This window comes from Perognathus longimembris, chromosome 23 (genome assembly GCF_023159225.1).
Source record: "Perognathus longimembris pacificus isolate PPM17 chromosome 23, ASM2315922v1, whole genome shotgun sequence".
Lineage (NCBI taxonomy): Eukaryota > Metazoa > Chordata > Mammalia > Rodentia > Heteromyidae > Perognathus > Perognathus longimembris.
This window is the reverse complement of record NC_063183.1, coordinates 33,715,154-33,739,735: the sequence shown is the minus strand read 5'-3', so window position 1 is coordinate 33,739,735 and position 24,582 is coordinate 33,715,154. Positions and strand designations below refer to the sequence as shown.

Genomic DNA, 24,582 nt, shown 5'->3' with positions numbered 1-24,582 from the left:
GAGCTGGGCACAATGGCTCACACCTGTAATCCGAGGTAGGTGAGGGGCTGAGATGGGGAGAATTGTGTTTTGAGCCCAGCCTGGGCCAAAAAAGTTCTCAAAACACCTTCTGAACCACTAGCTGAGTGGGTGGCACACTGCCTATTTAGGAAGTCCAGGTCAGGAGCGTGGGCGGAGAGGGGAGGGAGCTCATGAGACGGGGTGGGAAGTTATTCCTGTGTGGCTGCATGAGCTCCAGCCCTAGGTCCGTTTGTCCTTTCTCATTCGTTTATTAACTCACCAAGTGTCAAGGCACATACATAGCTGCAATCCTCTGGTCTGGCATAAGAACGGAGAGGAAACATCTGCTCGTGGCTTACAAAGAGACAGTAGTGTTTGTGAACATGTATATAATGAGCAAGGGAAGGGATCCAAAAGAAATGTACGCTTTACCTGACTTAATGTCACTGGAACACCCCCCCACACCCCGCACACCACCCTTATAATAACAATTTCAAAATAAAAATTAAGATAACATAATATGAAATTAAGATAATATGGTATCATTAAACATGCCAAACATGTATATATGACAAATATGATCAACCAGCTCCAGTACTAAATATTAATGGAACAATTAGTAACCTGGGGATTTAAAAAAAATTAATTCCTAGTTCACTTGAAAGTATGAAAATCTAAGGCATAAAAAAGTGAAGAGAAAATGAAAGATAACTTTCAGTCCTCTGGCTTTTTAACTTTTAAAGATAGAAAAGAATTACAGAAGAAAGTTGAATTTGACAATATAATGCTGAATCTTTGTACTGGAAGACACTTGGAACAAACTTTAATATAACAGACATCTAATTTTATGATAGCAGTACTTTAATTTTCCTTTGGACAAACAGTATCTCCTCTTAGCTTAATTGAGGCTGTCTTCATCCCTGCAAAAATCGAGATTTGAGATACTGGTGGTCAATCTTCCATTCGCTACCTCTAGGTAGACTGAGTGTGTTAGGAACAGTCACGTGGCACCTGTCTGTCGGTGAGACTCAGTGAACAGGTTGTGCTACAGAGCTGAGAGAAAGAACTTCCTCCACACAGAGCTGGCTGGAGTATGGAATCCACTTGACCTCTCTACCCCAGATAGAAAAACTGTCCAGCTAAGGTCAGTCAAAAGAAAATCCCAGCTGAAAGATGCAAACATGGATGTTCTTATTCAATCCCTAAACTCATGGCAGTGTGACCAGGCCTACAGCCATATCAGCTAATTAGTGTATTTCCATTTTGTTAAGCTAGTTAGAATTGACTTCTTATCTCCTGTAACAACAACAAAAAAAAAACCATAATAATTTGGGGGGCAGCGATTGGGAGACTACCATTGGAGGCTTGCTGAGGCCAGGTTCGGGGGGGGGGGAGGAGGATGAAGTTTCAAGATTCCATTTCAATCAATCAATGGCTGAGTGTAGTGGTACATGCTGGTCATCTCAGTGACAAATAGGAGGATAACAGTCCAGTCTGGCCTGTCCATAAACCAAGACTCTACCCCAGAAATAGTGCAATAAGGACTAGTGGCGTGGCTCAGAGACCACCTGCCTACAAGTACAAGGCCCTGAGTTCAATTCCCAGTACTGAAGGAAAAAAACCTCAAAGTAAGAAAAAAAAAAGTATAAATGTATAAATGTTGCATCAAATTGATGATTTCTGGAAAAAATATATTACTCATATAAATCAATAAGAATTTTACCTCATAAAAAATAAAAAATTTAACGGATTAAATACCCAATAAAAGAACGAAAAATGTTTGATGTACCACATTAATAATCAAGGAAATACAACTGAAACCTACCTACCTTGGATACCATTTTCACCTATAAAATTTACCAAAATAGCTATGGTAGTCATGTGAAACGGAACTGAAGATGAGACTGGACTGGGCTCTCTGCGCAGCTGTGGAAGGTGGAAGCATGTTGTGCAGGTAGTTCCGGTGTTACGAGAATGGAGGAGAATGGAAAAGGAATAGGCCGGACTCGATCATTAACAGGTGAGGACTGGTTACTGCCAGCAGGGCACAGACCTTCCTGCGGGTTTGGAGGTTGTAAGGGGGTGACCCGGGAGCAGGCTTATAAGGGGTCTGAGCAAGGAGGCGGGGGGTTCATGAAGGAGCCCCTGGGTCTAGGAAGTGGGCGGCTATTTCACTGAGCCCGCGAAGGGCTCTTCACAGCTGCGCCCCTGTGGCCTGCCCTGCCCGCACAGCAAAGCAGGTCTGGGTCTGTGCGTGCCTGTGGTTTTGCCTGGCGTCTGTATGCGCCGAGGACAATAGGGCCGGTGTCAATCCTTCCTTTTCTACAACACTATTGGACAATATACCGAATGCTTTAGTACCCTCACGGGTCACGACAAATAATTCCACTTGTCATGAAATAGGCCAGACTCCGGCAAACACGAATCCCATGTTTTCTCTTTATATTGAATCTAGACCAAAAAAGGAGAGAACACGGCAGGCATGTAAAACAGTGACTTTTGGGGGGCTGGTGGGAGAAAAGAGGGGGGGAAAGAGAGTATGGACGACTCAGAAGGCTGAGATCTGAGGACTGTGGTTGAAAGCCCCGAGACTTTTATTTCCAATTAACCACCAGAAAGCCATAAGTGGAGCTCAAGTGGCAGAGCAGTAGCCTTGAGCACAGAACCTCAGGGACCGTCACCAGGCCCGAAGTTCAAGCTCCGGGCTGCTCCTCCCACCCCATAAAAAGGAGAGGGTTCTGGACAAATACGAGCTAATAAAAATGCATAAGGAAAAAAAGAATATATGAGAAAAATGGATTTTTAAGTAAAATGTGCGAGCTAGTAATCACTGTAAAAATTATACCTGTGTCTCAGAAATACTGAATTTCTCATGAAAACTTAAGTTTTAAGTAATTACTAACTGTAAGTCTTCTAATCTTCAAAAAAATCCATGTTTAGAAAGCTACTGTAAGGCATGATTTAAAACAGATAAACTGTCATATACAAAAGCTTCAAAATTCATGTTATTAAAATATTTCAAGGAGTTATTTTAAAACTATTAACAAAATATTTTCACTATCTCTGCAAAATCAAAACGCAATCAAACAACGCTGTTTTAACACATGATTGTAACTGTTTGAAAAATTACAAAAACATGGAGACAACAGAAAGAAGTTACACCCAATTCCCACAGTGACCAGCACTAGTGACTCAGGAATGCTTCTCTTCCTCTTCCTCTTCACTGAATTTTCTAAATTGCCTACAATAAGCACAATGTTAGTACTCAAAGGAAATTTTAAGTCCTTTTTAGAAAGTTACTTGTCCCTTTCTGCCATGTTTTCAGGAGTGCATGGGCTCTGAGGAGACAGAAAGCCGGCCTCACAGGCCCTCACGGGGACTTCCCGGAAGAAAGACACACGACGGCCAGGCATCTGTTTCCCAGCGGAACGGGCACTCGGAGTGGGAGGAACGGTGCTCAGATTTAAGAAGGCTCAGAGCTCCTAGGGATGAGTGTCTCCTATTCAACCTACACCTAACTTAATTCTCACTTCCTCAACAAATGTAATTAGTTGTAGCTTTCACTGCTTTATATTTATTTACAATGTGGATGGCCATGCTGTCATTATCTGATATTCTCTTTTTCTCTCTTGTCTAGATAATATTGTAATTATACATTCAGGATATGTATGCCTCTTGGTATCACACATAGCAGCCAAAGAAAACATGGCCTGAAACAGTCATTTGAGGAAGAACTCTGCAAAGGTCACTATGAAGTGACACTTGACAAGGACAGAACTCAGACACACCAGATACTCTGTGAAGACTACCGGGGGTGATTTTGGGGCCTTCAACAAGAAGCAAGGCCTAGATGGGAAGAGCTGTCACTACAAAAGCATTGCAAGAAGGGGGCCTGGATGTTCCCTGTCAGTGAAATATGAAGAGAATTCATCCTAGTGAGTTTCAAGATCACCATCACATTATCACCTCTAGTAGCTTCTAACCCATGCCTGTAATGGTGTGTGCCAGATTCCACTACACGCAGTGACGAAGGGGAAGTGAGGAGATGACTTATTCAGATGAACGGGGAAAGCGACCGGCACACTAAGGAAATGAAAAGGCTGATGAAGAGTTCCCATCCATATCACCAAGGGTAGCAGTAACACTTCTGCATGACGGCACCCATGTCAAGAGCAGTGCCACCCTGTGGCCGGGACAGATCCTACAGCCTGTGCACAGACGAGGAAAATCAGCATGAAATAATGCCAAAGAGGACTTCTGCAGCTAGTAAAGAGAAAGTGAACTTCTCTGGAGACCCTGACAGAAAGGGGGATTTTATAGACTATACCGACAGGACTTTGAAAATAAAACGGAATACTTCCATAATGTCTCCTTTATTATTTGTGAATCTTCTCACTTTGGTTGCATTCAATCTCCAGGATAATTGTAGTCTGGAAAGCTTAATAACTAAGATGAAAGTAAACACTACTGTTTCTCAACATAGCATTGTGTTGAAACTGAGGTAGTCTATGTCTTAGTCCAATGTAACATAAAAATTTCAGGCACCATCACAGCAAGAAAAGAAACCTTTTGAAGACGAGCCACCCGCTTACATTTTTATAATATCAGTGGTCTAGCATTCAATAATAATAATAGGCTTTCTACAAAGTTGACATTTCTGGCCAGCACTATCAAAGCAAATGCTGTGTATTTTTTTTCCTTTTCCTTTCATTCATTCACTAGTGATGAATTTAAGCTGATCTAACTCACTGCTCAAACTGCCTTGTGAGCCCTGAATAAGTGAACTGGTAGTTCCACTGAGCCATGGAGACATAGTGCTCAGGTCAGACATTTTAAAGTACATGAAATTTCCTATAACTCATAGGTAAAATAAATTTGGCAGGCTCTATTTCACAATATTTATACTGAATATTTCACATTTTTGGCTATTTGTTATAAAATCCTAGAAATAGTAGAAAGCCTAAAGTGATAGTTTTTCCATTTTGGATTATTTTTCCCTAGGGGAAAAATGTTAATCTGATGCAGTAAGACACAAACAAGGTGAAAATTAACCACAGTCAAAACTAACACTGCTTATTAATTGGCCCACAAAATAGTTATGAGTTATCATCCTTTTTGGGAAATGAACAAGGAATTGCATTTGGATGTCATATCTAGCTTGACCAGAAGAACAAAACTAACTGCTAAGCAAATGACATGAACTTCTGCCCCCAAGGACTTGGAAAATCAGCACAAGCAAAATAGTCTGGGGCTTAAAATTCAACTGTGGGAAACTTAGTACATCCCAGAAGAGAAGAAAACAATAGATCCTCGGGGAAGGAAGTGGATGGAAACATAGGATGCCGCCAGGAGCAGCCGCAGAGCAACCTCCAACGTTTGCTCCATCCACCTGGCCACTGTCCGCAAAGGCAGCTACAAAGAAAGCATGCGTGGGTCCTCTCTACTCCAGCACTGGGGAATTCAGAGATTTCCTGCACCAAGCGCCATCCGCTGAAGGGGGCAGTGACAGAAGACGCTGAGAGATGTGTTAGCTAATGCACGGGGGAGTAAATTCTCCCACAACACTCCCTGTGAGAGCCATTGCAAATGGAATCACCCTTCTAATAATCTGTATGCCTGTTTCTTTTTTCTATTTTCAATTTATAATAACAATAACGACCTAGACATAGGACATTTCCTGGGCTTTAATGACTGTCTGAGGTTAATGGCCCTCAGCTACACCTCAGGCCATCAACCCCTCCCAGCTGGTCATTAATCTCCAGGAAATACCCTGTCCTGGGGTCATTATTGTTTCAATATCAATGATACCTTAAAAGCTTTATGGATCCTGAAAATACTGATCTCTTGCCAATAGAGGTTATAAAAACCTGTTTAGAATCCCATAATTATATTGACTTGAACCTCAGAGATGTTTTCTTCAAGACTAAAATTATCTTAAGGAACACTCAACTCTTTCTTGCTTGTTTATTTACATTTTCTCAGGAAAGAAGTCTATCAGATATTACAAGGACTCAAAAATCAATTCACACTGAGGTAAAAAGGTCAGCTTTAAAGGGAATTACCCTTCCTTACAAGCAGTAGCTTAACCCAGTCTTTGAGAAGACATGTTATTTATGACAATAGCTTTCTAAAATGAGGTATGTGCTTAAATGTCACCAGGTTACATCCCATCAATAAATTTCTCAAACTGCATCTGATTCTGAAGTCTCTTTTTTTCACTTCATCCTAAGTACCCCCAATGAACACACTAATACCATTACAACAAGAATGTATCCAATAAAGCGGGACTGAAACAAAGTTGAAATACAACCTCTGGAAGGGGCAGAAATTAAGGCTCTGATTGGGCAGCAAAGGGTTGGATGGTTTCCCAGGAAGCCTTTGAGATCTAGATAGCTCCTAGGAGACTGAGTGGGTGTTAGGCAGCAATGAAATTGACCAAATGATGACAGAGTGGGGTTTGTGTAACAAGTACACAGAAGCTGGAGACCTGGGCACAGACCTTAGAGCACTGTGGAAGGACGAGGTGGGGCCGGGCTTTGAGGAAGAACTTAGGATCAGAGAGCCACACTTGAAGGGGCAGGTCAGAACAGAGACTAAATGCAGAATTCTAGCTGTATCCCCAAAGCCTTCATCCAGCCCCGGAAGCTGAAGGAAAGGTTAGGACCCTAGTCAAAGGGATGCAGGACAAGCACAAGGTGAGAACCTGGGAAGTCGGGCTGTTACAATAAAATAGCATAAGCTCCTTCACCAAAGACATCTATTTCTTAGCGTTGCAGGGGCTGGAATCCCAGGGCAAGGATGCCGGCCCCTGACTGGGTGCTCGGAGGGCCCTGCCGTGGTGTGGCTGAGCGCCCTCTAGGAGCCGGCGGGGAAGCGCTGGCAGCTGTGACGGGGCCTCGCGGGAGAGCGCGCGTGCGCGTGGGGACAGCGCCCTCGGGAAGGACCCGGTGCTTGTGAGAGTGGGTTCCAAAAGCCAGGGCGCAGTCGGAACGAGGCCCCTCGGGGACGCGCGCGCACACGTCCTCTGGGGAGGGGCGCGTCCGGGTGGAACCGGGGCGTCTGGCATGCTGAGCGCGGGCTCCTCTCTGGGGACTCGGACGGCCCGCAGGTTCCTGATCTCAGCCACGGCTCAGCGCCCGCTGAGGGCCCCGCGCGTGCCAGACACCCGGGGCTGCGCTGCAACCTTGCATCCTTCAGAATTCTTATGTGACACCCTAACTGCAGCCCTTGAAAATGGGAATGTTTTTGGAAAAAGAGCCTTTAAAATGGCAATGAAGGAAAATTCCGGTGGTATGGAGTACCCTAACCCCACATGGCTGGGGCGCTTCTGAGAGGAGTGGGCACAGAGGCCACAGGAAGCTCGTGCGCGGGTCCTCCGGAGAAACACACCTGCAGCAGTCTCCACAAGGGGAAGGGAAGACATTTCTATGCTTAAGTTGCCCCAGCGTGGCAGGGCATCATGCAGCCCAGCGGAGGAAGGCAGGCACGCCCCTGCGTCCAAATGTTCAAGTCTAGCTGAAGACAGATGTGCAAACAACTCAGGAGAACGTATGCACAGAAACCTGAATGTTATCAACTCAACACGGTGCGGGGGGGGTGCACACACACGTGTGCGCATGCACGCGTGCACAGACTCATGTGCAGCACTGGGTTCTTGAACTCAAGGCCTGGAGGCTGACCTTGAGCTTTTCTGTGCAAGGCTAACACCCACCCTGCCAGTTGAGCCACAGCTCCCCTTCTGGCTTTTGTGTTTAACTGCAGATAACAGTCGCCCAAACTTTCCTGCCCAGGCTGGCTTTGAACCACAATCCTCAGGTCTCAGCCTTCTGAGTAGCTAGGACTAGAGGTGTGAGCCACCAACACCTGTCTTAGCCTAATTTTGTGCAGTGATTTAAATGACAACGTCAGACAATATTTATCAATCTCGGAAATGTTTATATAAATATTAAGTGGAAAGGAAAGTCCAACAGTCTATCTACTCTGTGATAAAGGATGGGTTAACAGACAAAAAACATTTTTTTAAATGGTTGTGCTCTGAGGTAAGATTCTTCATGAACTCTCATTTTTTTAGTTACTTATTGTTGTAATAACAACTCAATTTTTTAACTTCTACCAGTTTGAAGTTCTGTAATCTATTAGATATTAAATTTAACTAAATTCAAATTTTGACCTATATATAATTAAAATAAAAATCGCCTAGGCCAAATGACACTATTAACTAATGGGTATATTCTCTCTATGTGAGTGTGTGTGTGTGTGTGTGTGTGTCTTTCTTCCCCTCTTCCTCCTCTTTCCCTCTCTCCTAACCCCCTCCCCACACTCTCACACACATACATATTTCAATGTCGTCCAAGTTTCTGCTTCTGTGCTTTCTAGAGGAAAAATATTCTGAGAGGAAATTCAAATGGATGTTATCAGCCTAAAGTTTGTTCAAAATAGTCACTAAAAATAGAAAAACACATAAGTATTAAGGGGTTTTAATCTGTACATAAAGAACAATTAAGCTAAAATAAGATTCTAGCCTCACCTGGCTAAGGTTCACTTCTACAAACATCCAAGATAATTTTGCATGTGGGATTCCAAGAGAAGACAGGAAGGCAAATGGAGGTTGCTGTCCATCCCTCCCAAGCAGCACCGGGAGAGCAGGGAAGCGTCAGGAATCCTGTGGGCTTGGCCAATCTCTACACAGCAAAAAGGGCCAGGACCCCGCAAAGAGAGCTACCAGGTCCAGCCTGGAAACAGGGCGGGTGACCCCACCAAGTCAAAAGCAAAATGGTCCTCATAGACTGTTCAGCACAGGACAAGATAGGACACAGAGAAATTAACAAGGAAAACAGCTGCTCTGAAACTACAGAGGGCATTAATTAAGCCATCTCCTAACCTGCAGGAAGGTTTAGATCAAAGACCTTAATTTGCCCCAAAGGCCTTGTTTTGCCTTGATTTAACAATTCTCTCTGGTAGCAATCTGCTGTCCAGTGCCACACCAGGCCCAACCCGGGGTTCTGCTGTTCTTCAGGCTTGCCTTTGGTAGCCCCTCAAGGAGAAAAGCTCCCCAGGAAGGAGACAGAGCTTTATTTTTATCCCAGTTAAAGTCCCTGTCCAATCTATTAACAGTGGATAACCTTGGCCCCGGGCATTTCCTAGAGAAGCTGTAACCAGCTGGGGTTAATGAACTATCCCTACCATTCATTCCTGGGAGAGGCCATTGGCCTGAATTGTTACTTAATTACTCTTCTGTGTACAGCTTCATAAAGCAATGAAATGCCTTCTTTCAGAGAGAAGGGAGATGGTAATGGGGGTCATCAGAGGCCATTAATTTTACAAATAGTTGGTTAGAAACTACAGCATGTTGAGAAGTCACTCTGGTCCACAAATCTCAACTTGGTCCTTAAGTAGAGATCTAAAACTTCACAGCTTTCTGTGACTCAAAGACAAGAAGTCCCAAATAGATAGAGTCTGGCCACACACATTCAGGTATAACTGTAACAGATCTTTCCCAAAGATGACAAGAAAAGACCTGGTGGAGCAGTGTAAGCTATTGCAGATGGTTCCCATTTTAAAAAGCAGTTGTAGGTAATTGCTCAGTCTTTTAGGGAGATTCTCCCTTGCCAAAGCTTGGCTGGGCATCAGGATAGGGGCAGGCTCGGAGAGAGCTAAGCATGTCTGAGCTTCTGCATGTATGTATGATACATATGGTGACAGGTGCAGGGAAAACTATGTAAGTCTGAATTTTTGCAGGAGAAATGGCTGAATCTAGTTCTTCAAAATCCAAGGACTCCTTCTGACCAGCAAGCCTCTTCACACACATCTACACTACCCCCACTTCCAAGCCAGGGTAGACTCAACCACTTTCTCTATACCACTCGATTTAAAACTGTAAAAACCTATACAAAGACACACACACACACACACACACACACACAGCCTTTCTTCTTGCTCTCTTCACCTATTTGTTTCTTCATCACATTCTTTTATCATATAAAATAAATGAACTCGAGGGAGGAGGTAAGTTGAACAAGAAATGTACTCACTGCATTACATATGAAACTGTAACCCCTCTGTACTTCGCTTTGACAATAAAGCAAAATTTTTTTAAAGAAAAAGAAAGCAATAATGGAATGTAAAAAAAAATGAACTTATTTTGTTCATGTCCGTACTATATTCCTTAAAAAAAAAAAAACCCTTAATAAGTAAACTCGGTGAGGGAAAACATTTAGGGCTGTTTCATTGACTCTATTTCCCTAGTTCTTAGAACATGTCTAACACAAGTGCTCTTCGTATTTGTTAAATGAGTTTATAATTTGCCGGGTACAGACAAGATCAGTGGGATCAGCCAAAAGATCCAGATTCCCACTTCAGTAACACTGGGGCAGGAAGGCAACCTTGACCACCAGAAAAATGGTTTGGAAGGCTGCCCCTCTGTTCTGCTCAGAAACCAGACCCGCTGAAGCTTTTCCTACTTAGGGCAGCCTTGGCCAAGAAGCCCACACACCCAAAGAGGTGCCAACTCTGCAGAGATGACGAGAAACCATTGTCACTCCCCTCCCCCACCCCCCACTGTGACATGCTGCCCCACCCGGTGTCAATAGCAGAGTCCCAGCCCTCAGAATGCTCCAAGATTCTATGGGATGGTTTTACTGAGGAAGGAGTGGACTCTTCAGAAGCTAGTTGACTAGGGCAGGACCAGGAAGGCAAGAACACATCAGAGGAGAGGTAGAGTCTAGAGAAGAAATGGAAACAAGAGAAATGACCAGGGAAAGGGACAGCTTGGTTTTCTGAGCCCCCCGTGTAAGGCCAATGAGTCTGCTGACTGGCTTGCAAAGGCTAGGCTAGAGAGCAGAGATGGTATCTCGGGAAATGAGAGGCAGACATAGAGACCCTGGGAGCCTTAAGGAAAGCAACTGCACAAAAAGAAAGGACTTGGGAGTAACTGATAACTTCTGTTTCTTCCTCTTCCCTTGTCAAATTCCCAGTTGATTTGTATGGGGGAACAATCTCTGTATGTTTCTGCTCCACAGGACAGTGACTTTTCCAGTATTCCTTCTTCATCCTCACTGTCCCCTGCCTTGAGGCAGAACAGATTGGGGCCAAATGGAAGGCTGGGTTTGGGCATGTCCAAAATGGGGAATTAGAGAAAGGAAAGCAGTTCTTTTGTATTTGGGGAGACTTCTGTACCTCACAAATGGACTCATATCTCCATTCATAGATACATCTCTACTGGTATTTTAGGGCATCTACGATGGAAGAACACAAGGAAGACGAGCTAGATTATGAGTAAGTAATCATGATGATGCTACCCACACCCAGGAGCCAGATGACAGTACGTCTGCTTCTACCTTCACTGTCTTCTGGTCTCCGTCTCCCTCCTATCTCCATCTACTCATCCCCCTCTGCCCCTTCCCAGGCACTCCAGCCCTCTACAAAGAAAAACTATTATGAATTTCTCACCTAAACTAACCCATTCAAAACAGGACTTTATCTTCCAATATGGTGCTCCACTCCTAAACAAAGCAAAAGTCCCTGAGCCTTATTACCCTATAACAACTTCAAAGACAAACCAATGAGTTTACTTAAATATAAGAAAAAGGAAATTTTATTACTGTAAGCCTCTCATTTTTAAGATGTAAGCCCTAACATGCTCATGAAAACTTTTGCTCTACATAATGCTACAACAAAGCAGAAGTGATAAAAAAAAAATAATAGAAGTATTACACACATAGGTTCTGAGAACAATTTGCAAAGCAGTTGCCAAGGGAAACAATCCTCTCCAATGGTAGAGACTATTTAAGGAAGCAAAGCTGCTTATGAAGCCAGAGTAGAGATGCAATATTACCTGTACATTTGGGAAGAGACAGTCTGGAAAAGCTGTCCCTTGCCGAGTTGAGGATCATTGACAAAATGATATGCATGATTAAGAAATACCAGTTTTCAAGAGTGAGGAAGGAAAAGCATGTTCTCAGAAAGCAGGTTTAATCAATTCCATGTCTGTCAGATAGCCCCCTTGGCCCAGGGATCTTGCTCTGGAAATAACTGGCCCTGCTTATTGTTGGGCTGATTCGATAGGCCAGAAAAAATAGGTCAGATCTTAAGATTGGCCCAGTCAAAGAAGAACATTATCAGCTTGAACATGGACCTCGAAAAGGATATGCAGAGAATAGATGAAGCAAACCAGGAACTCCTTCTCAAAATCCAAGAGAAAGAAAGTGCGATCCAGAGGTGAGTCTGGGGAAATACAAGAAAATTCTTCGGGGAAATTCTCAACCCCAAACAAAGAGGGTGGAGGAAAAGAAGAGACTCTAGAAAAGTACATCATGTATAGAAAAAAAAGAAAGAAAGAAAATCTCCTCTGTTCTTTGGCAGTACTCTGTGGCCAGAACACCAAAATATCAAGTTTTAAACAAGTTTCTTTGAAATTGGTTTGCCTGAGTTGAGAGAACTTCGGGGTTTATAATAGAAAATCAGATCTTCCTTTCCGGGCCTTGGAAGGGATCCGATTCTATGGATCCAGTAAAGAAAGACTTCTTACCTGAGACTCGCGCGCAGGGACGCGCACACACACACACAGGCACGACCACTGAGGTTCGCTTCTACCAGGTGGCCCTGTGTCATCAGTTCACTGCCAATCCCAGGTCCTCACAGAGTGCTTGCTTGTATCATCCAGGCTGGAAAGTGAAATCACCCAGACTGGAGACCCAGCAGAGGAGGAGGAGGAGTGGGAGAGGGAAAACTGCTCCCTGCTGGAAAAGGAAGCAGCCTTGCAGGAGCTGGAAGAAGAAACAGCCAGACTGGTAAGCGAGAACATGGGGAAGTCACTGCTTAGCATTCATTCCTCTCTGGTCCCCATCCATGGTCAGAGAGCGAATCTTTTGATTCACGTATAGCCAACTCCAAGGTCAGGATGCCATGTGTCCCACATGGCCGCATATGTGTGGAGGGCATGGGTTCTTTGCTAATGCAGCTCTGTTCCCGGTTAACATGCACTTCACCAGTGGACGCGTCACAAGACCTGCTTCCGTTATGTAAGTGAGATCTAATAGCTGCAAGAAAACTGCTGCGGCGACAGCCACCCGCAGGATGAGAACAGATGAAGGCAGACTGATGCAGACAGCACTGCTTCTTTCTCTCCCTAGGAAAGGAAGAGAGAGATGCTGGTCCACGGTATAACAGAACTTCAGAGAAAGGTGGGTGGGGCCCTGTTCCCCAGAGCCCTCTCAGCACCCTCACGTACAAAGAGGGGAGGGAGGAGGAAGGGTCATGAAGGAGAGCATGTATCAAAGAAGCCTGAACTCGGGAGTGGGCTCTGCTCTCTGGCCTATTTTTCCCAAGCTGAAGCTTGTGATCTCAATGCCATTAATTTTGTCTGCAAGCTTGAGGTAGAAAGAGTGACTGGTCTGTGTAATGACACCATGGGTTCTTTATTTCATCACAAGAAAAAGTATTCCAACAGGTACTCTAGTCCAAGTGATTGACTGGGACCTCTACAGTGACAGGTTAAGTTAATTTTACTTTCAACAGACTTTAAAACACACATAGAGACACACAGACACACAGACACACACACACACACACACACACACACACACACACACTTGAATCACTTAATCACCTTTTCCTTGTCTAGTCACATTCTGTACCTCAGCTCCTCAGGCTGCAGTGCCCTCGGTGGCCCGGCATGAACGAGGGCTTTGCAGGAGTGCCCCTGCCCTCCGCCCTCCGTCTCTGGGGACAGAACTAGTAAGGAGAGGAAGGACAGGTTTCCACGAGGCACTGGGTGCCTCTCCAACAACCATCTCCCAAACGTTTTCATCAAGCCACAGTGTAGTTCACACACACCAGAGGATCTTTCTGTTTACATTGATTTCTTTAATGTATGTTTTTATTTGGAACTGTAGCTTACGAGGAAGTCACAGAAGATAACCAAGTTTGAACAAGGCAATCTGGACAGAATCCCAGAAGAGTCAAAGGTAAATAGCAATGCAGTCCCGATGGAGTTGTCAAGTAGGAAGCAACTGCCAAGGTTTGGGGAAATTATTTCCCCTCTATCAAGCATAAGCTTGAGCCACTGAATAGTGAACTTTCTTTTCCCTTAGTGAAGAACTTCATTCTGAACAAGACTTTTTGTTCTTTCTGCTATCTGGCAGAGGAGCGCACAAATCCTGTATAATACCAAAGGTAGTTGCACCCCATTTAAACCTTGGCTCCAGCATTTAACTTGGTATGTGAGCCTGAGCTATTAAATTATCCCCTCTCAGTCTCAGTTACAGGATTAAATAAGATTGTATATAAAAAATTATTTCTTTTATTCTATGGTTAAACCTTTACAAAGTCACATAATTTTAAAGTTGTTATTTAAAAGCTTGGCTAAAACACACATGCGAGTTCATAAAGGAAGAGTTAGCACTTGTAAGTCTGCTGGGTGTTAAGCAATTTAAATGCCCAATATAAGGATTCATTCAATTAGTCACTCGAGTATTTAACGACCTCTCCTTCCTTATCATATGACAAGGTTTAGTGTTTCTCTTAATTATATTCCAGAGCTAAGAACCACAATTCATCTGACCAAAAATAAGAATTAGAGACCTTTTTTATTCAGAAAGCAAATAAATCTCTTTGAACATTATTCACACAAATTAATTGTACAATCTTAGCCGTTTCTCCAGAATTGCATTATTTGTCCTTAACTCCTAGAACCCATGCTTTCTATGTGTGAAGCCTCTGAAGAAATGTCCACATTAAATATAGGAGCAGAATCCAGGCACTAGTGGCTCTCATCTGTAATCCTAGCTACTTAGGTGGCTGAGATATGAAGATTGAGGTGTGAAGCCGGCCTGGTCAGAAACACCCATGAAACTCTTATCTCCAGTTAATAAGCAGAAAAGACAGAAGTGGAGCTGTGGCTCAAGTGGTAGAGAGCTAGCCTTGAGTAAAAAAAGCTCGGGGACGGCACCCAAGCCCTGAATTCAAGCCCCAAGACAGGCACCAAAAAAAGTGGTGTTGTTTTTTTAACTCATGAATCGGATTGTAAGTTCATACTTCAAACCCATTCTTGGTTTCTTAGTAAGGTTAGAATGAAGAAACAAATCCCTTCTCGGAGCTGTGAGGCCATACACAATCTATTCTTAGATGGCCTTTCCCTCCTTTTCTTCTTCCTGCTGGCCTCTTCTGCCTCCGCATGCTGTTTCCGGACAGTAAATTCCCATGGACCATGCTCCTTCTGAATCTCCATTTGGGTGATATTGATTACTTTGATTCCAACTCAAGCATCACGTTTTTATTTGCTTGGTGTCAGATATGGAGCACAACATTGTCATGCTCCTTTGTTGAATCTCCTGACAAAATATCATCTGAATAAGAAGATCAGTCAGTTCTGTTTCCCACAATAGCCTCAGGACTTCAGTCCAGCAGCAATGATACAGAGTAGTCTTTCATCAAATACTTAGTGAAAGAGAGAAAAAGGAATACGGGAAGCATAAAAGAGTGAGCACAGGGTTGGAGGTGTGGCTCAGTTGGTAGAGTACTACCAAATGAGAGGAAATATCAGGCACCAAGTTCAACCAAAAAAGACAGAGTGAGCAAAAGCTATCCAGTCAAATTGACTTCATTAAAACGTTTTTCAATATTAATTTCCAGTTGGAAATGGCTTAATATGAGAAGGAGGCAAAAAACTGAAGCTCAGGGGTACAGGCAGCAGCAGACAGATGTTCAGTGTAGAACACTGTCACGCACCTGCAGGGGGCAGTGGGCAGCTTCACTCCTCCACCAACATCTGAAACTGTGCCGGATGCTCTCCCGCAGCCTGTGAGACGGGCTGGGAGGGAGCGCACCAACCCGTGCCCTTCGGCACTCTGCACTCCGTTACCCACCTCACTTCCTTCCGGCAGGTTCAGCTTCAGCAGCTGGAAACGTCCTGTGCAGAGCAAGAGAAGGAGCTAATCAAGGTAACATGGTCTGACTACCGATATGTCTCCCCCAAGAAAGGGAAATGTGATCCTAAGCCAGTTCCAGTACGTTCCTCAAATGACTAATGTATATTCCCGACTCAGGAACATCATGGAGCCTAGGACAGGGTAAGAAAGGGAATGTGGGTATGATCCCCTGAGCGCCTTCACTTTAATTCATTCCATGTAAATCCAGTCTATCATCCGTTTCTTCTATATGTTAGTATCTGTCCCACCTCCAACTGCCACCAAATAATTCCTATTTATGCTGTAAACTAGGGTGTATTTATCTGGAAAAAAATGAGATGAATTCAGATGTACAACCAAGAGCATTTAGAACAATTAAAACCATGCTGGTGATCTGTGACATAGGTTACACTCCTGTTCTGGAACAATTTACCGAGAGAAATGTAAGGCCCATGTTGTTTTCCCAGGTAATGCAAGACTATGAGTTTGTGACCCAGCTCTGTGAAGACCAAGCCCTCTGCATAAAGGTACAGCTCCTCAGACAATGGACCGCCAGGGGCTGGCTAAGATGCAGGATGGAAGGAAACCAGGTAGCTCACGGGGTGCCAGCTAGGATTTCAACTCTCCAGCATGGGAGAGTGGAGATTTCGAGGTCATCAGCACCCCCACCCCCAGAGTCACTTTTCTGTTCCTTGGTGCCCTTGTGTTCTTAGATTAATGACGAGCACTTCTGCTAATTTTCACTCTACTGACCCTGGAGAAGCCAGCCAGAGCTGAAGTGTAGTGGGAAACCAGGAACGGTGGTGGCGGTGGCGGTGGGGGGTCTCTCAAAGTAGGAAGTGATGGTAGGAGTACCAAACAATCCCACGGGGGCATAAGAAGCACTCATCCGCTTAGGAAAATCATCAAGTATCTAAGTCGTAACTCTAACTTCCCTTGTCTTTGAAGAAGTACCAAGAGACTTTGAGAAGAATAGAAGAAGAACTGGAGACCCAACTCCTTGAGAGAGAAATGTGAGCTTTGGCAGAGGAACAGCCAGCCTGGCTTACTGGTAACCCCATCGCAGCCTGAGTCGGACGCAGCTCAGGCACCCAGCCAAGTTCCTCTCTGGAACCAAATGGGCCCAGCACCCCATCTTTCCTCTCTCCCCTTACGATCTGCTTTAGCCCTGCTAGACCATGCCAACTTTAAAATTCCAGTCTTAAGGGGCTATAGAAACCTATCTCCCTTCATAATCTCATCACATTGTTATTTGGCTTGTACTATAAAACATGTATTTTTGGGCTGGGGATATGGCCTAGTGGCAAGAGTGCTTACCTCATATACATGAAGCCTTGGGTTCGATTCCCCAGCACCACATATATAGAAAATGGCCAGAAGTGGCGCTGTGGCTCAAGTGGCAGAGTGCTAGCCTTGAGCAAAAAGAAGCCAGGGACAGTGCTCAGGCCCTGAGTCCAAAAATTTTTAAAAGTATTTGTGTACAATCACTTTGGTAAGTGGATTCCCTTATATTTCAAAGAAAGACCTTAAAATTAATATCATCTCATGTCTCCTAAATCCACAGGTACACAACTACACAGGATAGGCCTGAAGCTCTCCTCTAAGTACACTACAGTTAACACAGGATGAAACCCAGCACCATAAGGGGCATTTAATGAGGAACATTAAAAATTACAAGTGATAAAGGAAAATCCATCCCCCCAATTCCTGTTTGTCAAGAACGTAAATGCTGTCAATCCAAAATGAAAAAACTCAGCCCTATTTTTTACCCTCTTTATAAGTGTAATAGTAACTCAGTCCAAAAGTATTTCTATTTATTAAATATCTGGGAATGTTTAGATCAAGAACAAAAGGCCCAAACTGCACGGGTCTCTAAGATGTACCGTGAGGATGGTGGCCTAGGAGCCGGGGTCCCAGAGCACGGAGGTCCTTGTTTCTAAAGTCTGTCATTAGGTGGTTCTCGAACAGAGCTGCCTAATAGAACACTCTGTGCTAGGCAACAGGTAGCCACAGATGACAACTAAGCACATTCAAAAGATGGCCAGTATAACCGAGGAACTAAAGTTTTGGTTTAATTAATTAAGTTAAATTAGCCATGCTGACTACAATACTGAACTAGCCCCAATATTGAAGCAGTCCTCCCGTAGCACGAGTGCTTAAATGCTTTGCTCAATCTCTTTCCTGGTTCTTTTCCTCATAGGTCAAAAGTCTTAAGCATGGAATCTATGAGAAATACTCAAGACAGCCAAGATCACAAGGTGAGCACTTCGTTCTCTCTTCAGTCCTTCTCAGCCTCTCAAAGACGTTTTAAAAGCTACACACCACTATGTAGATAGCCAGTCTTCCTGTGTGCATGTTCCAAGAACTGCCAGCCTTAATTCCAAGGAATCTAACTATAAGCAACAGGAGAGAAAAAGATGCTGAGAGACAGTCCACTTGCCGTTCTTCCACCCATGCAAATAAAAGTCACCCCGAGCAACTACTCTAAGTCTTAAGAGTTGCAACTCTAAGTAGAAAAGGATCACTAATGGAGTATATGCTATAGAAAGAGGCGGAGACCTGGCCGCCACACCACCCCGCCCTCCTCTGCCTTCTCCTGCAACCACAATACTCTTTCCTATTCGTCCCAACACCGTCTCCAACGTTTCACAGAGCACCAGATACCTGCCATCACTTAATTGCAGTTGGCCCATGAGCTACACCATGGAAAGCCATTGCTCGTTCATGATACAATTCAGCATCTCCCCACAGTCAGCATCGTGAAGTCAGCAGTTCACACGCACCCCTTTCTGGTGCAGAGCCCCTGTCCTTGCGGCTGGCTCGGTGTCACGTGGCATCTCACACCCTGCCTTAAGAGAAAAACTTCTGCTGGGTTCTCATTTTATGACGTACACTGGCTTTACATCACTGGAAATCCTATATATATATATAAGTTAAGAGAGTCTCAATAACCTCAGGAAAAAGAACTCATCTCTTCTTTAAAAGAAAACATAAAAGCATTGCCCCATATCCAGACATCACCCAGATGTCTGAGTATATGTTAGAACATATCCTGGTTCTGAACAAGTCATTCCTAAATTCCTAAATTCCTAGACTCCTAAATTTAACTGGACCCAGCTTTGTAGAACCAGGCTTAGCCTGCTCCACCAACTATATCACACTTTTTCTTCCTTTTGTTTTTTCAGTGAAGGATGGGACTCTGCCATTTGAACCACACCTCTGGTTCTGGCTTTTTGCTGTTAACTGGAGATGAGTCTTGGATTTCTGTTCCTAGGCTGGCCTTGAACTGCAATCCTCATATCTCAGCCTTCTCTATAGCTAGGATTACAACTGTGAACCACTAGCACCCAGCTGCTCTTTCTTTTGATCACATGCACAAGTTAAAAAGACAATAAATAACTGAAAATAATTTGGGAGAGTGATGTCACAGAAATCAGGACTCCTGGGCTCAGTTGGTAGAGTGCCAGCCAGTGAGTGAAAAACAAAACAAACAGAAATCAAGACTCCTCACAGTCAGATTTTTATTGCTTTTAAAACTTGTCTCTTAGGATATGCTTGTGTGGCTCTCACAGCCTAACCACTTCTCTAGAGAGCAAAAATATAAAGGCAAAAGATCCCGTGTCCTGAACGGGCCTGGAAATGCCATTGAGCCGCTTACTGGCTGCATTATATTGTACAGCACGATGGCTTTAGTAGTCGTAGGGGCCCAGGAGGGAGGTGCAGACTTGTCAGCCAGCCCTGGAGAGGCAGGGGCCAGGAGGGGCCAGCATATGGCCATTCTCAACTGCAGAGTAAGACCCTATCTGGAAGAGCCGATAACCAGCCAGGCACCGAGGCCCACGCCGGAGTGGGGGAGGTACGGATCAGACCAGCCCTACCTAAGCCAGATCCCATTTTCAATAAATAAGCTCCAAGCTGCTCTGGAGGAGTCGGAGTCCCAGCCAGCCCCAGGCAAAAAGGGAGACCTTACCTGAAAAAGAAGTGGAAACAGGGCTAAAGGTGTGGTTCCAATAGCGGAGGGCTCGGCTGGCAAGTACAGAGCACCGAGGCGAAACCCCAGTACTTCTACTACAATAATTAGTGTAATAGCCATGATAGGTTAAAACCTTGATCTGTGAGATGACATCTGCTGTACCTACGAAAAGAATCTGTGAGATGTTATGTAAATGTTACATTTTGTTAATGCGTCGCTGAATATCATATGTCAATGATAACTTCCAGAAATTGCTTATTTATCAATACCCTTTCTTTTTCTTATAGTATAATTCTATTCTAAAAAAGTCCACGTTGTTGGGTAAAAGGTAAGCAAAGTATCGTCAAGGTAACTTCCTAAGAAACCAGCACTCTACCTGGCCATCGCAACAGAGAAGCCAGCCACAGACGAGGAGAGCCTTGGAGCATGCGCAATCATGCACACACACACACATATACACACTCACATACATGCACACAGATGCACACATGAACGTGCACACACCACACACATTCACCGATGCACGCAAGTATACACCACACCCACATCCACATCCACAGATGCACATAAGCATGCACACACACCACACCCATTTACACACACATGCACACATGGCTCCTGCACACAAGCATGTGCACACACACACACACTTAAGCCAGCAAGCTACAGTCACCATGTATCTCAGTTCTAGAGCTATGATGTCCTTGTCCAAAGTATATCAATAATATCAGCTTTCTGGAATTTGAAACTAAAAGCCTCAAGTAAGGAGCAACAGGGATCTGGTCACGTGAGAGAAGGTAGAAAACGGTATGCTTCTCCCTTTAACAATTAGAATTCGCTTCACGTATGCAGTTTCCCCATGGCGCGGGCAGACTAGGAATGGAGGAGGGGAGTCCAAGCTAGAAGCACAGCGCCACCCAAGGGCAGACAGGACAAGAGAAGGAGAACCAAATCATGGCCAGCATGTGAAAATTGCTAGGAAAAAAATTACATGTTAAGCCAAGTAAGAACTCAAAGATTTGAACACCTGAGTGGATAATAGTCTCAAGAGAATGATGTGATAGCAAAGTGAAATTGGTATTCATGAAGCTCCTACGTTTTCAAGAAAAAGGTCAAATTACATTCCCTATGATCTGTTTAAGAAGCATAAAGAAACACATGTTCAAAGTGGTATGAAATATGGTTTAGAAAGGGTTCCATCAAAATGGTTAAATTTATTGGGGCTTAAAGGTCAGCTCCAATTGTCTGGAAATTTTTCTCAAGGAGAATACCTTTTATACCACGTAAGTAAGGTGTTGCACAGTCCAATATCCCTACATTGCCATTTCTGCAACTAGCACAACCACCAAAACGCCTCTGTTCCTCTGGAACTCCAGAGCCTGGCATGCAACTGCCCAGGATAAGGATTTCCTGCCTCAATGTGAGTTGCTGCCCCAAGGGAACCTGACCAAAGACACCATCTTCCTGTGGGGTAACGTCAAGATGAAAAGTAGGCTGTCCCTGGGATCTTCCCTGAGAACATACTTCCAGAACCTTCTCATCCCAGAACCTCTCCTCCAAAGAGGATTTGGTTTCAGGTTGAGCGGTAGACGAAGATTTGTCAAGAGCTCTGATTCTAATTCTGACCAGGATGATGATGTACTAGAATGGCTCCTGCCATGGAGACCAGCCACAGAGCGGCCACTGGAGAGAGCTGCTGGGGAAGGGGCTGTTTCTGTCGGGTAAATGGGGATCCGTGGGACATCTAACCTGAGGCAGACGCAGCCAGTATTGCTGGGATAGGAAAATATGCTTGTGCACATTGTTTTTTTAAATTATTATTACTATTGTTGTCGTTGTTGTATGGGGATTGCAGGTTAAACATTTTAAAGAAGCTAAGTAACTCATCAATTAATAAAAAAAAAATCAAGATAGTCATAGAGATGAAATAAGAGAAATGCCATGAACATAGGTTCAATTCAGTTTCAATTTCCCCAAAAGTTAATTGTGTAGAATTGAATAAAGTGAAAAAGCCTGTACTAGATAAGTGGACGAAAGAAAACACAGAAGGCCAAAAAACCTATAATCAGGTGTTCAGTAACACTGGTCCTCAAGGCCATGCAAATGGAGCCCAGATGAGATATTTTATCCTCATTTGACTAGCAAACTTCTCTTGATACTATCAAGTGTTGGAGAAGAATGTGGCACAGAACTACTGTGCTAGTGAGGTATAACTTGATGCAATTACTTTGAAAAACAATCTACCAAGAGAAAAATTAAATTTACAACAAAAATAAATAACCAGGCATGGTGGCACATGCCTGCAATCCAGTACTAGGGGAGCTAAGCTACATACTGAGCCTGTTGAAACAGAGAAATAATGGCTAAGGACATAATTTAGTACTTGCCTAGCATGTACAAGAGCCTGGGCTTTACAGAGTGGTTAAGTACTACCAAAAAAAATTAAACTATGCTATGAAAGAGGAGACTGGGCAAAGCAGCCACGTTTAGTGGGAGACACTGATGCCAAGAAGGAGCCAAATGTGTAGTTAGGAAGGGCTTAGAGTTCGCGTCCTCACCACTAACAGCTTCTCATCTTTCTCTTAGGATTTTCCGTACTCTCTTTTCGACCACTCTGTTTTTCACAAGGCTGCTGGGATATCTAGTCTTCCACCTAATTTTCATAAATCCGGATATCCTGGTCAACATACTGCCCAAGATCCTGAGCAGGAACCTCCTGTGGAGGCTCAGATGTTCCCTCTGCCCGTCGCTCACGCTTGAGACGGAGGGCGTGTTACCCCACTGACGCTCAGCCGGAACAGGAGGCGAGTGGGACCGAAGACTGAGGGTGGGAGGCGGTGGCGCTGGGGCCTCAGCTTCTTCCCTGGAGGTGTGCCCACTAGACCACTTTCTTGCTCCTCGGTCTTATTCCCAACATGAAGCTTGCTTAATAAAAAGCTGTCAGCAAGCTATGTGGATAAGCCCAAGCGAACCCCACAATAATCGAACCTGGAAGATTTTGACATCGGAAAGATGCTAAGCCAAGTTAGAGTTGCTCACAGTGGCTCACCTCTGGAGCCCTGGCTATGCAGGAGGTAGAGATGAGGAGGACGGTGGAGAAAGTCCACACGGCGCGGCGTTGAACAAGGAAAGCTGGGCACGCGCACCGCAGCCACAGCAGAAAGCAGCCCCCACACCAGGGCATAATCCCGAGACCTTATTCAAAAAGGAAAGCAAAAGGGGCTGGAGGGGCTGGAGGGCAGCTCACCTGGTAACCATCGCATCTGCCAAGCAAGTGCAAGGCCCTGAGTTCAAACCTCAGAACTCCCTCCTGCCACACACGCTAAATCAAAAAAAAAAAAAAAAACTATTTGATCAATAATTCCACTGAATCTTAAAACTCTAAAAAGACTAAATGACTGAAATGGAGAATACTGCTCACTACTTAAACTAGAACATATAAGCCTGGCTTAAGCTTTGTGTGTGTGTGTGTGTGTGTATACATATATATACATGTATATGTATGTGTATGCCTCATGTAACTAAAAGATAAAGTGAGGGGGATAGGAATGTGGTTTAGTGGTAAAGTGCTCACCTTGCATGCACGAAGCTCTGGGTTCGATTCCTCGGCACCACATAAACAGAAAAGGCGGGAAGTGGTGCTGTGGCTCAAATGGTAGAGTGCTAGCCTTGAGCAAAAAGAAGCCAGGGACAGTGCTCAAGTCCTGAGTTCAAAGGCCCAGGATGGCAAAAAAATAGTTGCTTTTGGGCTGGGAATGTGGCTTAGTGGTAGAGAGCTTGTCTCGTATACATGAAGCCCTGGGTTCGATTCCTCAGCACCACATATATAGAAAAAAGCCAGAAGTGGTGCTGTGGCTCAAGTGGCAGAGTGCTAGCCTTGAGCAAAAAGAAGTCAGGGACAGTGCTCAGGCCCTGAGCTCAAGGCCCAGGACTGGCAAAAAAAAAAAAAAAAGTGACTAGTCTGGCAGCACATGTCTATAATCCCAGTTCCTCAGTAGACTGAGGCAGGGGAATCCTAAGTTCAAGGCCAGCAAGAACCCATCTCAGAAAACAAAACAAAACAAAAAATTCTTCCATTAATGAAATAGATTTGGAGTTTCAGGCAAAGTAGATCCAGAAGCCTTAAATTAACATGGGGTTTCATCTCCCTTTCTCCTCTCTGAATGGGCATTCTCTTTTAGTGGCAAGATGGCTACAAACAGGCTGAATCCCACACTAACAGATCAGCAGGACTGGTCTTGTCCAATGGCTCCAGCAGCAAAACCCAGAGAGGCAAAGTGGCTGAGTTTAACTACCTACACCTGCCCCATAGTCACTGGGGCCAAAAAGACAGGCGTGCTGACTGGTCGGCCTGTCATGTGATCAAACAGACAGGCGTGCTGACTGGCCAGCCTCTCATGTGACCGAACAGACAGGAGCACTGACTGGTCAGCCTCCTCTCATGTGACCAAAAAGACAGGCGTGCTCACTGGTCAGCCTGTCATGTGAGGTGATGGCATAAAGGAGTCAGGTGTTTCTCATCGGGGAAGAGGTTGAGTTTCCAGTGAAGGGGGAAAATGCCGTGCCAGCAAAAGCAGGCAGACATCCGTCTAATCATTAAACACTAGCAACTGAACTAAAGCCATAGCTCACTCAATATGTCTTCCTACCAGCAAAAATGATCATGTCATAGACTGAGAGGCAGGAAGTATGGCAAAGAGCTCA

General features: G+C 44.4%; 1 protein-coding gene across 1 annotated transcript; it reads left to right on the top strand.

The window, feature by feature from the left end:
- Positions 1 to 11,239: 11,239 nt before the first annotated feature.
- On the top strand, positions 11,240 to 22,663 carry LOC125340995 (transmembrane and coiled-coil domain-containing protein 5A-like). The gene is made up of 11 exons (XM_048332966.1): positions 11,240 to 11,274; positions 12,064 to 12,216; positions 12,662 to 12,788; positions 13,131 to 13,181; positions 13,893 to 13,964; positions 15,882 to 15,938; positions 16,373 to 16,432; positions 16,854 to 16,918; positions 18,106 to 18,163; positions 20,166 to 20,206; positions 22,465 to 22,663. The coding sequence occupies exons 1-11, from the start codon at positions 11,240 to 11,242 to the stop codon at positions 22,661 to 22,663; spliced, it is 918 nt and encodes a 305-aa protein (XP_048188923.1).
- Positions 22,664 to 24,582: the final 1,919 nt, after the last annotated feature.

Excerpts from the sequence above, each read along its gene's own strand:
- LOC125340995 (XM_048332966.1), top strand. The coding sequence starts at position 11,240 with ATGGAAGAACACAAGGAAGACGAGCTAGATTATGA. Across the intron at positions 13,965-15,881 it reads GAATCCCAGAAGAGTCAAAG|GTTCAGCTTCAGCAGCTGGA; the intron begins GTAAATAGCAAT and ends TCCTTCCGGCAG. Across the intron at positions 20,207-22,464 it reads TCCACGTTGTTGGGTAAAAG|GATTTTCCGTACTCTCTTTT; the intron begins GTAAGCAAAGTA and ends TCTTTCTCTTAG.